This window comes from Nanorana parkeri, unplaced genomic scaffold (genome assembly GCF_000935625.1).
Source record: "Nanorana parkeri isolate BGI_ZX_2015 unplaced genomic scaffold, ASM93562v1 scaffold257, whole genome shotgun sequence".
Taxonomy (NCBI): domain Eukaryota; kingdom Metazoa; phylum Chordata; class Amphibia; order Anura; family Dicroglossidae; genus Nanorana; species Nanorana parkeri.
In genome coordinates, this window is record NW_017306525.1 from 416,728 (window position 1) to 431,190 (window position 14,463).

Consider the following 14,463-nt stretch of genomic DNA (forward strand, 5'->3'; position numbering starts at 1 on the left):
TAATAAACTAATCGATAATTTCAAAGGTGACCTAGACCCAGTAAATCAATGTTTCAAATGTACAAGTTTTGAAATGGGTATGCAATATATATTCGGCCCCGTAGCTTAAAAAAAAATCTGTATAACCAGTACATGGGGGTACCGTTATAGTCGTTAGACATTGCTAATTACAAATATAGGGGCTTTTTTTTTTACAGTAAGACATATAAGGGTTATGAAATATCCTGTGAAATTGGAATTGATGTGTGTGAAAAGCACAGATGAAAGTATAAGCTTCTAAGGGTGGTGATGTACTCATGGGACATTGTAGAATCCAATTAAAGGTGTTTTATTGCAGTAACACATATCAGTATTATGATATTCACAATAAAGTGTGTGTGTGCATGTTTGGAACAAAATGAAAATGTCTTAATTTCTCACAATTGATTAGACTTTATTAATATATAATTACAGTTCATTTATAAATATTTGATGTCAAACAAAAGCCCTATTTGTCCTCTAAGAAACAATATATAATACGTCTGGGTGCATTTAATGTGAAAGAGGTAAATTATGGCTGGACAGACATATAACTCAAATTCTATGTTTTGTTTACGTTCAGAACTGTGACAATTGTCTCCGTCATTAAGGGTTTAAAGAAAAACTCCAGGCAAAACTGCTTGTTTTTTTGTCTAGGTGCTAAAAAAAAAAGTTACTCACCTGAACCACGCAGTCGGCTTGTTCTAAAGGTGGCCATACACTCTACAACCATCGCAAGACTTTAGTCTTGCGATGGTTGTACAGGGATTAAAAAAACGTACGATCTGCCTATCTTGGACAGGCAGATCGCACTCTCGATCATCGCAAGCCCGCCCCCCTGAGGGGCGGGCTTCCGATGACCGCAATGCTGAACGGGCAGTGTGCGCGTGCGCACACCAGCCCGTTCGGCATTTGTCTTCCGAGCACGGTTCTAACCAGCCGAGAATCGTACGACTCCCGGTCGCATACGATTATCGTACGATAATCGTGCAGTGTATGGGCACCTTAAAGGGCACCTTCAGCATTGCGGTCATCGGAAGCCCGCCCCTCAGGGGGGCGGGCTTGCGATGATCGAGAGTGCGATCTGCCTGTCCAAGATAGGCAGATCGTACGTTTTTTTAATCCCTGTACAACCATCGCAAGACTAAAGTCTTGTATCGTATGCGATCGGTTTTTCGTACGATAATCGAGCAGTGTGAACGGAGACGTGCGACCGTTTCTACTGTACGCGGGCTTGCGATGATCGAGAGTGCGATCTGCCTGTCCAAGATAGGCAGATCGTACGTTTTTTTAAATCCCTGTACAACCATCGCAAGACTAAAGTCTTGCGATGGTTGTAGAGTGTATGGCCACCTTTAGACAGATCCTTTCAGCCTCTCTCCCCCTTCCTCTGCAGCGGTCTAAGATCGGTAAATCATCAGGTTCTATGCACTGTGTATAGACATGTGTACACTGAAGAACATTCCAATTCTGCAGTGTAGGAGGAGACAGGCTTCAGAGGCCAGAAAAGCAGGGAGCCAGCTCAGTTGTTCGGGTGAGTATAATTTTTTTAAGCACCTAGACAAAAATGAACAGTTAACCTTTGCAGTGTGGGGGAGGCACAACTGCAAGGGTTAATACAAGTTTTGCCCAGAGTTCTTTTTTAATTAATCTGTAGCTATTTGCCAGAACCAACAAAAAAAGAAAAAAGGATGGCCACGGGGATGTCATGGTTCTGCATCCTAAAAGCAGGGCTACAGGGGCAAGTCTGGATTTAATCAAAGCCTGCTGCTACCACCCTTTTTAACAACAAAATTGAATTTGTTTGGGTCCATATCTTTCTTAAAAGAAACCTGTAGTTAGTGAAATGAGGGATCTGTCATTGCTCTTCTTATAGCCCAATTTAACTTTTAATTCAGATCAGCTAAACACATTCCAGGAGCATCAAATAAGGGTGTCTAATGTGTAACCATTTGTCTTCTTTCTACAGCAGCCACAGCCCAAATATAAAAGCCTGTGTTCTTCCAGCAGCGGCAGAGTAGGACCATTGCTAACTGTGTGAGAGCAGTGGTCTCATTGCAGAGGTCAGAGATGCCCCTCTGCTGAGTCAGACCTATAGCTCTGCAATCAGCAAAGCTCATGCTCTCCACTGATTTGAGATGTCTGGCTCTGACTCAGTAGGGGGTGTGTGGGACCTCTGCAAAGAGATTACTGCTTCCCCACAGAGAGCAAAGGTCCTTCTCTGCAGCTGATGGCAGGATACAGGCTTTTCTACTCTGTAAGACTTTGCAGACCTTTTGTTTTCAGTCACAGAAGGTATATAGCTCATTTTAACTGAAAGTTCAATTGCGCTTTAAAATCTGGCTGCAGTACTTTCTAAGTCACTGGCCCGGGAGATGCATTTAGACTAAAAGTCCATGTGGAGTCAGGTCTTGGTGAGATTCATTATTCAAAGCATTGAAGCTATCAAAACAATATGACACCCAATAATCTAGCATTTTTAGAAGGCAATGGCAGGTTTCACACTTCCTCAATATACCGTAAGTTTCCTTGCATGCTGCGCTGGTTGTTCCTAATGTGATTTTGAAAGCCTGACATTTGTGAGCTCCTTGCCCTGCTGCACTAGATCTAGAAGATTAGCTTCCAATTTTCTGCTAATCACCACTTGACGCTCAATGAATCCAGATTTATTCTCAGAGCATATGGGCAATGTACATGTAGTTCACTGGCTGATAACATTTTGGCTTTAGGTAACCTTACATCATTCATATAATTACAGGATGTTCACCTACTGCATCTTTAAGGGTACTCCCAATATATTTTTTATTTTATTAACACAAAGGACTGAGCTGGAACATTGTTACACATTTGTTCCTTTGTTTGGTTTCACCATACAACTGATCAAACCAGAGATGACACATCTGTTTCTGTGAAAATAAAATAATTTTAGGGCTCATTTCCACAGATGCAAATGCAGGAGTATGGGCCTGTTTTTTTTTTTGGGAAGGGAGGGGGGAAGGTTTATCATCACCACATTGTGGAGCCTTGCATATACACAAGTCCATCATCTGGATCCCGTGCCTATGCCATTTCATGGTGTTGGGGGCAGGTAATGCTGCACTGCAGATGTGTCCTCGCAGGTTCTTCCCCGACAGTCCCCGCATACTGACATCCTCTCCTTCAGACTCTTTTATGAGTAATGAGAAAACCCTGGTGCTGGACATGGGTGTCCATTTAACGCAGGCAGTGGACACCCAAAGAAGGACCCTGCCTTCTGTAAACAGAAGAAGATAGAAAAGAGAATAGGGAGTGGGGGAAGGGGACTTTGAGATCAGTATTAAAGTGAAAGTTAAGTAAGGGGAAAAAAAGGCCTGTGAAGCATTTTGTCACAATGTATGCACAGCATATTATGGAAGTCTTAACTGCCAAAGCAACCCTCTCCATCACTGCACCCCTCTCTCGCCAGCACACCCATCTTTGTCCCAGTTTTCTTCTGGGTTATGATTCCTCATCTGATTAATTGGCTGAGCCCTGATGACGTATCTCCTGTGCTTGCGCACGGGAGTCACTTCATCTTGGCATGCCAAGGCTGTGCACTGTGCTGCTCATGTGTACAGGAAAACAAAATTGCTGACAGGCAGCAAGCTTTTAAGGCAGAAAAAAATTATAGTCCGTTCTTTCATAGAAAGCAGTATTATTTCACTTCCACTTTCATAAAAAAATAATATTTTTATTTTTTTTGGCCTAAATTTGACAGAAAAAGTGGGAGCTACTCATTTAAAGTTACTGGGGGGAACTTATCAAAACTGGAGCAGCTGTGCATGGCAACCAATCCGCTTCTCTCTTCAGTTTGTTCAGTTAAGACTTCAAAATAAAAAAGAGAAGCTAAATGGTTGCCCTGCACAGCTGCTCCAGTTTTTGTCTAATCCCACTCACTGTGTTTTGTTTTTATCTTACACTTAACTGCTCTGCTGCATTACTATTATGATTCTCTTGCTGAGAGATATTATATGTAGTTTGAAATGTGTTATGTTTTAGGATCACACGATTCCTTCAGCTTTTGGGTTGATGAGAAATCTCCAGTTGGACCGGACCAGGCAGCATCAATCAAACGCTTAGCAAAAATCTCACTGGTAAAAAAGCTGATGAAGAAATGGTCTGTTACACAGAATTTAACTTTTCAAGAACAGCTGGAGTCAGGTATTCGTTATTTTGATCTACGAGTGTCTTCTAAGCCAGAAGAGGGAAGAGAGATCTACTTCATACATGGCTTATATGGAATACGAGTATGGGATGGACTGACGGAAATAAACACCTTTCTGAACAATCATAGCAAAGAAGTTGTATTGCTGGACTTCAATCACTTCTACGCCATGGAACATGTGCACCATTTGCATCTTGTCAATATGCTGCAAGAAGTATTTGGAAGTAAACTCTGTACAGCTGAATGCGTTGAAAATATAACATTGCAGTACCTCTGGGAAAAAAATTATCAGGTATTTCAACAGAATCATTTTACTAAATTACAATGCACTTTGTTGCTTTAATTGTAATGGTCAGGGCACATGGATACTTTTAGATCTGTGTCAGACACTTTACAACTGACTTTAACAGCACCAGGCAATGTAGGGAGAACTGCCTCTAATTGTAGAAGCTCAGTTTGCCTACCCGTTTACCAGCTTTCAGATCTGGAGAGTATCATGTAGTAGACTATGTACAGGGGTGTAACTACAGATCATGGGGCCCCATAGCAACATTTTGATCCCCCCCCATGACCTGCCTGTAATCAATATTGACATAAAGTATGTCTAAATCAAGGACAAATATTAGGAGAGCCATCAGCATAATCAGCTCAGTACACACACTACTAGGGACCAACGCTGTGGACCGAAGTTGTTAGGTTAGAGGGGGTAGCAGTGCAGGGAATTAACTTTTAACATTCATTTCCCATGAAACAACTCTGTCCTAGCGTAGTGCACCAGTCTTTTCAGCATCTAGCCCTGCCCCCTAACCCCTACCACTGGTACAGTAAGCAAGTTCAGGAAGAGGTGGTGCAGTAATCTGTAAAAAGCGGGAAAAAAAGCAAAGCTTGTAGTAGCAATAATAATAATAATATATTATAAGTAGTAGCAATAATAGTGATCATCACAATATTTTATATTATGACATATTTGTTAATACACCTCCACACAATAACTTTATAATCCTTCTTTAAACTATGTTTTTTTAAATATTTTAATATTGCCTTAACAGCCCCCTTAATGGGGCTCCCTTCTCTTCCCAGGCCCCATAGAATTCCAATGGACTGCTATGATTATTGTTACAACACTGGTTCTCTAAGTGTTAGAACCATAGGTAAGGTGATTAGGGAGTTTCAAACAACCCAGTCTAAGGTAGCATAAGAGGACCAAGAAGTGCTCAGTCAGAAAGTCGTGTCCTAAAATAGTTCCAGTACCTAAAGCTTATCCAATAAATAGTTTTGGATTGGATGGATCACTTTGTATAGGGTAGTACTTCTGTATTACTGCAAACCAGTTTGGGCACAAAGGTGTGTACTATATAAATATGTGGAGATCACGAAAGGAAGCACTACAGTTAGTAACACACTGGTCTTACAATTGTCTATGGGAGTATTGTAAGACATCAATCCAATCAGCCACTAGAGAACATCTTTCCTGAGCTTGCTGCATATTCCGTAACACCCAACTTTGAGTTTTAAACTTAGGACAGAGTCGATTACAAAGGTTGCCCAATTGTCAGATGAAAGCCCACTTGTGCAATTTTTCTTGTCGGCTGTGCTGCAAAAACTGTTAATTTATCTTTGTATGTATCTCGCTTGTGATACTACGAGCTGTGGAGATTAGGGCTCTATGGAGAAGTGGTAGGGATCGGGGCACAGTAGATAGGTGTCAGAGCTGTAGAAATTTGGGAATTTTGGAGGACTAACTGAGATGCGGGCATTGGGGTACAGTGGAATAGTGGCTCACCTGTGCAGATCCACACACTGTGGAGGAGTGACTAAGAAGTGGAGACCGGGGCTTAGTGGAGGACTGTCTGAGCTTCATGGATCAGGGCACAGTGGAAAAGTGTCAGGGCTGTTGAGATCTGGGTAGAATGGAGAATATTGTGAGCCATGGGGATCAGCAGAAGAGTGGCTGATCTTTGGGGATCTGGGCACAGTGGATGGACTTATCTGAGCTGCAGGAATCAGGACTGTGTGCAGAAGTGACTGAGCTGTGGGTGGAGATTGGCACACAGTGGGGGACACAGTTGAACTGTGGGGGCTGGGGCTCTGTGGGGGAGTCACAAAGCTGCAGGGATGGAGGGAGAGCACAGTGGTAAATTCATGTGGATGGGGTTGTAGCCCATTGGGCCTATGTGAAAGAGTGTAAAAAAACTAAGAAGGCTGTTACAACTAGGGTGGAGTGAAAAACTGAGGAAAGGTAGGAGTGAGGTGGTGCATGCACCCTAATGATATAAAGCTTAAAGGAGAACTATGAGGTGAGTGATTTTCACTCAACCTCATAGTTCAAGCCGACGTGTGACAATGAGATCGCTCTCAGTATGCAGCGAGCTGTAGCTTTGGGTGACGGGAGGATGCTAGTTTGTGTTCTCCCGTTACCCTTAGGAGAACTATGGGGAAAAGCACTGACCCCATAGTGCTCCTTTAACATTTGCAAAAAGCCTCTAGGGGAAATGACCATACATCACCCCAATTACATCCCAATAATGGCGGTTACAATGTGTTTAGTGATAAATTAGCATGTAATATTATTCAGATATTATTCGGATTGTATAATAAGTCTTCTTCATGGTCAACAAATATGTACAGTATAATATTAATTGTTAATTTCAGTTCAATTTGTGTTGATCTGGAGGCCATATGTTTAAGTCACCACCATTACCTACACCATTGTCCTAGACAAATATATTTTCACACATTAAAATCAATCTTGGACCCACAGTGACATTTATATTACCAGTTTGTATTTATGCAGTTTGTCAGCTTCTCTCATCCCTAGCAGCACGTTCCTTGATCTGTCACGAGGACTGCTGCATCATCCTTGTAATTAATGACTCTTAAATTGCACAGCTTTTGCAGCCTTAATCCAGATGAGGTACACGAGGCTCAATCCAATCAGACTTTGAAGCAGTATAACTCTGATGTGTCAATAATTACAGAGATGAGTTGGCATCCCCAGGAATCTGATCATTGCTATAATGATATAACGATCTTTTTTGTGTTAGAGATGGACACTATTAGCATACCTCCCAACTTTCTGAAATGGGAGACACCATATAACACTAAGGCAAAGGAAACGCTTCTCCATGTTGTGCAGACCATGAAGAATTAATACGCACAAAAAGTTTGATTGGTGAAACCCAAAAGTATTTTTTATACCACTACTTTTCCTTTATATATTACTTTTTAAAATAACAAATTCAATGGTTCAGATGTTGGATAAAAGGTCTAGTGCAGTAAAGCATTTTGATAGCTAAATTACACATTTTAAAAGAAGTCAGATCAAAAATCAGATCAAAAGCAGGGACAGCTGAGGAAGAAAGAGGGATAGAGGGATTTGGTTACAGAAGAGGGACAGATCCCTGTCCCTGTCAAGGTATACCAGAAAAAAATAGATGCCATTGGATTGTGGTCTGTTGCCTCAGTCTATTTGCTGGACAGGACAATAGAATGATTGTGCGTTCAGGAAATAATTTGGTCCTTGACACGGATGACATGCCTCTTGCAGCATAAGAGAATTATATACAAAGGACCAAGGCAGGAGCTGACTGGACGATTTAGCCTCACTGCCAGTTCTGGTAACAGTGATGACCAGGACCCATAGAGAGGGCGGAATTACCCATCAGGGACAAGACTGCATAAAAACATGATAGGGGTTTTAAACCTTCCCTACTCCATTCAAAACTACAAAAAAAGTATTGGCTATTAATACACTTAGATGTCATTGGATTGTGGTCTGTAACGTCAATTCATTGCATTGCTAGACGGGGCGAAATGCGGCAATTTTTTTTGCACTTACAATTATGGCCCTAATTCCATGCAATATTTAGATCCCTACTTCCCACTGGCATTATTTAAATTCTGTAATGAGCAAAGGCTCATAGTTTGGTAACTTTACAAAAATCTAAAACAGGACGTGGAGCAATTTGATTATATACATGGGTTCCTTTGTTCACAAACACATATGCCTGCGTGACCAGGGTACATTTTGCTCTGGTAGAGGGATGTTGCAGTGCAGACAATACAAAACAGGAACAATAATACAGAGTATAAGGCAGATTTATGTTCCATCACAGCTTGATTCATATATTCTTCGCTGTGCTGTTACAAAGGAGAACAATAATAAACATACCATGTTTTACATGTTAAACTATTGCAATGCTAAATCTGTCAAAGATGTTAGCAAGATTATGAAATCCATCTGTTTAGGACTGCAAGAGCAGAGGCTGCAAAGATACACAATGATTTTGTAAATGAGAGACAGCTTGATTGTTGGCCTTATTTTGTTAGTAACTTGCTTCCTAAACCCCCTCTGATAGCTGGTACTTTTTTTTTACATCATACAATTTAATGTTCAAAAACAGTAAAAATGTCCTTCTCGCTTTGCTCTTTGACAGTATGGTACAAAAAGATAAAAATGCTTATGACGAATAATTGTGTAGGCACTGCAGTTTGAATTTTAAAAGCAGCAAATAGCAATTAATTGTGGCAGTACACATATGCAGTAAATTGTAGCAACGCAATAGCAACTATAGCAATATACCAGCAATTGTTACAATACATTGGCAAATTGCCAGCATTGCCTGGCAATTGTGGGAAAACACAAGGTACCTCTGTTCCTGGGCAGCATTTTCTTCTTCTGCCTCCAGCCCCATGTGTCTTCTCCATAGCCTAGCTTTCCTCTTCCAATCTCTATGTTTCCTCACACCATCAAACTACTCCTCTGGCCCATTATGGTGTGTTCTTAGGAATGCACTACACTAGGCAATGCTTTCATCCTAAAGTTCTAGTGGTTCTCAACTGGTGGGTCGCAATCCCGTGTTCAGTGGGTCGCCGCATGCCTTCCACTGCGCTAGGTGAGAGGCATGCTCAGTCTCTAGGCTGCTCAGTCTCCCCTTAGAGCAGCACGGTCAGTTCTGGCACTGAGCAGCCATTCAAAATATGCTGCCCATCGCCAAGTATCAACTTAGGATGGGGTGGGCTGGTGGTATGGCCGCTAGAGAGCTCCATCTATACATGCATTGCTTACAGCTCCCTCACATAGAGGTGCCTGGACCGGAATGTTTATCAAGATATAACGGTCATTTATTTGAATTAACTTTAGGCGGGATAATGAACTCATCATCATGTCAGGGGGGTATGTAACTATTTCACTAATAGCTTGTGGTTGTCACTGTGTTTGCCCAATAAAGGGACCATACTCGGTTCCGAAATGCTTCTTTTTTGCACTGTGTCATTATGATTGCCTAGCATTTGAATAAAAGACATCCAGCATGTTTGACCTTGGAGTGCGGGTGACTATTTCAATACTTCTATGATTTACGCAGCGTCATCCGCAGGTCATACCAACACCCACCTTTATATTGGGATTCTGGTCTGGAGTGCGGTAGATCACAGATAATTTGGACCAGAGTGATGTCACATTCTGGCTCCCGGTACCTCTACAGGGCACGCAAGGGACAATGTAATGTACAAATAGATGGAGCTCTGTCACAGCACAGCAGCCCACACTGGACCCCAGGCTGAGGATCCAGTCAAGTTCTTATAAGATAGGGAGACTGGGTGGAACTTGAAAAAAAAAAAAAAATGTTTTTTGAGTGTGTGTGTTTATGAGTGTGTGAGATTGTGTCTGTGGTTGTGTGTGCCTATCAGTGTTTTTGAGGTCTCGTTCACACTACTACCGTGCGTTAATCGCATAGTGCCATGCGATTAACGCATTGTACCACACAATCGCACCAACCACGCGTTCTGGTGCGGCAAGTGCATTGCGTTGCCATTCATTTGAATTACACCTCAAACGCACCTCTCGCCCACAGTTCGATTGCCTGCACCAGAACGCGATGTAAAGCAATGCCATGCATTGCAGTGTGGCGCAACTTGGGTCGCAATTTAATGACCTAGGACAAATGTGGGTCCTGAGGTTACACAGGTTCAGAGCCACTGTTCCAGTGCACATAGCTTCTTTGTCACCTAATATTATATACGTCTTTTCTTACATATGCCAGAATGTGGAAAATGTTTTTATATAATGTTTTCATTTTTTTTTAAGGTTTTGGTTTTCTACCACTACAATTTATGGAACGAGTACCCCTTTTTATGGGCAGGAAATAAAATGCCAGCACCTTGGGCAAACACAACGAACGTTCATAAGTTGCTTCAGTTTTTAGAAACAACTCTTGGAGAACGGTCTAAGCGAGGGACTTTCCATGTATCACAAGCTATTTTAACCCCACAAGTTAAAACTATTTTAAGAGGACTGAAAGCAGGATTAAAAAATACTCTCGTCCACAGGTAAATGTTAAAATGTGAACCTCTGCACTGGGTAAACCTAGATCATTTGTATTTGCTGATTTACTTCATATGATAGCTATAAAATAAACTCTGCTGTACTGTTTACTATAACATTTTAGAAAAAAGTTATAGATTGGAAATGCAAAACACATCTTTCAGAAGTTGGATACTTTTAATTTACCTTACATCATAACTTCTACTTATTTATAGTCCTCCTTAATGTAGATTTGCTAGCTTAAAACTTATAAAAACATTGACATTAAAACAAATTCTCAGACACCAGCTTCTGGCTCATTTTCCTAGGTGATAGTGAAGTTACACTAGATTCCCTCAGCCGTCTTGGGATCCTCAGCCGTCTTATTTGGGATCCTAAAGCTTCTCAGGAGGCTCTACAGATCCCATCAGTGTAAGAACAGGAGTTGCAAAAGTTAGAACTGTGAACAGGCCCCTGCCTTTGGAGACCTGTATGACCTTTCTTTACCAAACATGTCCTGCGTTTTCTTGATGGTATAGTGCTTTAGGCTTTCCACTATGCAAGGGCAAGTTCTTACTGGCTGTACCACTGCAGTAACTTGGCACAGTGGTAATTGGATACTCCCCAATGATGCCCTACTTGTTGGCACATGCTGTTTAGTCCAGGGAAATGGCAACCAGCTTCCTCTGAGCCCTGCATCATGTGATGTGTGATCACATGGTAATATGATGCATAGCACAGGAGAAGCTGGATGATATTTTCCACAGTAAACAGAAGGCACTGCTCTAATAAGCAGGATTTAGAAGAGGGAATGTATATGCACCCAAGGGCAATGATTATATGCCACATATACAGTACATATATACGTAAGGTCACTATGAACAATAAACCTGTGTTTGCTGTGTGTACCTTAGAAGTCCTGCAAGATCGTCTTCTTAAATAGTAATATCTACCTTGGCCAAATATTGCATTGAGGCTAACTCCTCCTTATCAATGCTTTCATTGCTGTAAAACATCATTATCTAAATTGTGACATTAAAGTACATCCATATCTTTAGATTTAGTGAATATCCAGGGCAATTGCTGTTTACTTAAGCAAGATATCCCCTATCCCTCCAGACAGTTAACTTCTGTTTTTTTACTTTAATCTAAACGTATGCAGTTCTGCTGTCTGGCCTTCATAATCCTTAGAGAGCTCTGTATTGTCCCATTTTAAAGTGCATGGGAGGATGCAGATTTAGATGAAAAATCCATCCTGTACATTTGTTTGCCAGTGTTCATCCAGTACTGAATAAGCAGGTTCTGGTGGACCTAGCTAGGAAAACATCTAAAATATATATATGTAAAATGTCTTAGCTGCTGAAGTAGATGTCATTCTTGTCAACTAGTTTTATAATCCAGGCGCCAGACAGTACCGACGAGACTGCAGTCAATCAATACAGCCTAGTCCAGGACTCATTCTGGGAAAGATCCTACTAATTTATACCAAAACCTACATAATACATAACAGAGCAAAGCATGCATGTTTCCATGCCTATTTTAACAGAAAGGAAATAGCAGTTCAATTTTTGTATTTAATAACATTGTTTTTTTTCCTAGGAATCTTCCAATGATATTGAACTGGGTGAAGATGCAGAGACCAGGTGCCGTGGGTGTTAATATCATTACATCAGATTTTGTAGAACTGGTTGACTTTGCAGAGACAGTAATTGGACTAAATTATCTACTACTGAGAAACAAAAAAGACAACAGCTAACAAAAATGAGCTCTTTAAACCTACAGGATTGCATTTGCCCTGCGTGCAGAGTGGAGAGAAAATGGAATATAACATGATTCAAGATAATATTCTTACCATTGCTGTTCCTGGTTTTTTAAATATATCTACCTCTTTCTTGCATTTTCATTATCCATGTTTACTACATAAAGGTCATCTTTGACTATTGATTCCTAGAATCTCTTCTCATTTATGAACTAATATAATAACAAGGCAAAGAACCATCATTGTTAATATAATAACAATGCAAAGAACCAGAACAATGCAAAGAATCATCTAAACCAACAGCTTTCAAATAAAGTGATAAAAGATGAAATTGGATTGAATGCTATGGGTGACTGCAAACCACAAACCTTCACAGTGTCTTAATAAATAAGTCCTATTGTGCTGTGTGAATCCTATTTAAATATAAAATATACGGTGTATGTCAGCTTTGCTCACAAGTATGCATGCTGCTGAATCACCCAGATGTGGGAAATATCTAAAGGGATGAGGACACCATTTACCAATAAAAAATTATGAACCAAATCTTGCCAGGAAGTTAGCAAGAACCTTTCATTGAAATATAAATGAAAATAATTGGGAATTATATTTTCTTTTAATTCCAAGATATTACCGTAGCGTACGTAAAGATTTCCATAGGACTTCAGTAGAAAGAGCAAAATGAAAGAACGCTGGTAAATAAACACTTAGAAGAAGCCATGCCTCTTCATTTTCATTCGATGTTAGGAATATCCAACCCACTGCTATGTTTTCCATCCCATGATTGCCATACTCATGTGCCATTATTACAATTTTCTGCAACAGCTGTAATTTGTTAATTGACCACGTCTCACATTTATATCTAGAAAAATGGGCTGCCTAAGCAGGGTTATATAAAGTATTGCTACCTTACCTTATGGTGGTACTGGGCTTATTGCTTTCATGCCAACAGTTTTGTAGGGTTGTCTTTCTTATCATAACAGACTGTTGGGTTACAATATTCATCAAACCAGACTGGGATTAGAATTTAGTATTTCCAATTGCTGTAAACAGATATCATCCACAAAACAGACTTGAAAGTTTGCATGACCATAACCATCAAGTGAAAATATTTACTTTTAACCACTTCAAGACCAGGTGTTTAGACCCCCTTCCTGGCCAGGCCATTTTTCAGTATTCAAATTCCCTTGCGAAGTGAACATGCTCTGCTCCTTTAGTAAATCACATCCTTTAACTCTACAGCATGCTCCTTCAAGATAACATCTTTCACAAGGGTCTTTAGAAAGCTGTTTGATTTTACATTGTCTTTATGAACTCCGAGACTGCATCATCTGTGAAGATATGGATGTTTCTGTTACAAAAGTAGAATTTCTGCTGTGAGTTTAGTTATTGACAATCCCAGTCAGTGGTTGTAGTGCCTGAGGAGAATTCCTGGCTTTTGGCCAGCCTTGCTAGAGAATATTCCATGAACAAAATTACACGTGTTACTACTAGGGTTGCCACCTGTCCAGGATTCACCTGGACAGTTCGGGTTTTGAAAGGGGCAACCAAAATTAAGATAGGGGCTACTGACCCCCCACTGAAAATAGTCCTGACTGTGATATTTACATATGAATGGGCGGCGCTATTTACATATGAATAAGCAGCGACTCATTCTCCCACCAAAAATTTCTGTGCGTCGCTAGAGTGTTCGTGTTTCGCTGGAAGAAAAGGTGGCAACCCTAGTTACTACTACTACTACATTAAGAAGTTCTTAAAGTCTTGTGTCAGCATCCAGATCTCATATTGGATTCAGAAATTTCAGAGGCAATTAAAATATACAGAAGCTGAGGTTGTAACTAGCTTCCCACAGAATGATTCAGTGAACATCTATCAAGGTAGACAGCTGCTTCTGGGAAGAGTTCAATAACAAGGCAGTTTTATTAACTCTGACTGGTGTGGATGACTGGAGAGTCTCTGTATGCTTTGCCTTCTCTTGTTTGACCTCAGCTTCTAGTTGGGTAAATTACAAAGTCCGAATGCCACTTTAGTATGTGATTTTGCATATACACTTATATGAACTATGGGGTTGATTTAGTTAAAACAGATTTCAGGGGAACTTTTTAGAACAACCATGCATTTTTCTACCACCAGTTACCCAGTGGGGGTTAGAAATGGAAGGCAATATAACTGGTTGTCTTGGTCAAAAAAGACCCTTTGTTT

General features: G+C 40.6%; 1 protein-coding gene across 1 annotated transcript in view; it reads left to right on the top strand.

Annotated features, from left to right (window-relative positions):
• The window catches only part of PLCXD2 (phosphatidylinositol specific phospholipase C X domain containing 2), a 20,000-nt gene extending 7,713 nt beyond the window's left edge, over nucleotides 1-12,287 (top strand). Inside the window, exons 2-4 of the mRNA XM_018556903.1 lie at nucleotides 4,036-4,493; nucleotides 10,290-10,531; nucleotides 12,105-12,287. Coding sequence (XP_018412405.1) covers nucleotides 4,036-4,493; nucleotides 10,290-10,531; nucleotides 12,105-12,261 — 857 coding nt within the window. The 3' untranslated portion in view covers nucleotides 12,262-12,287. The remainder of the gene's footprint in view (nucleotides 1-4,035; nucleotides 4,494-10,289; nucleotides 10,532-12,104) is intronic.
• The last annotated feature ends 2,176 nt before the right edge of the window (nucleotides 12,288-14,463 follow it).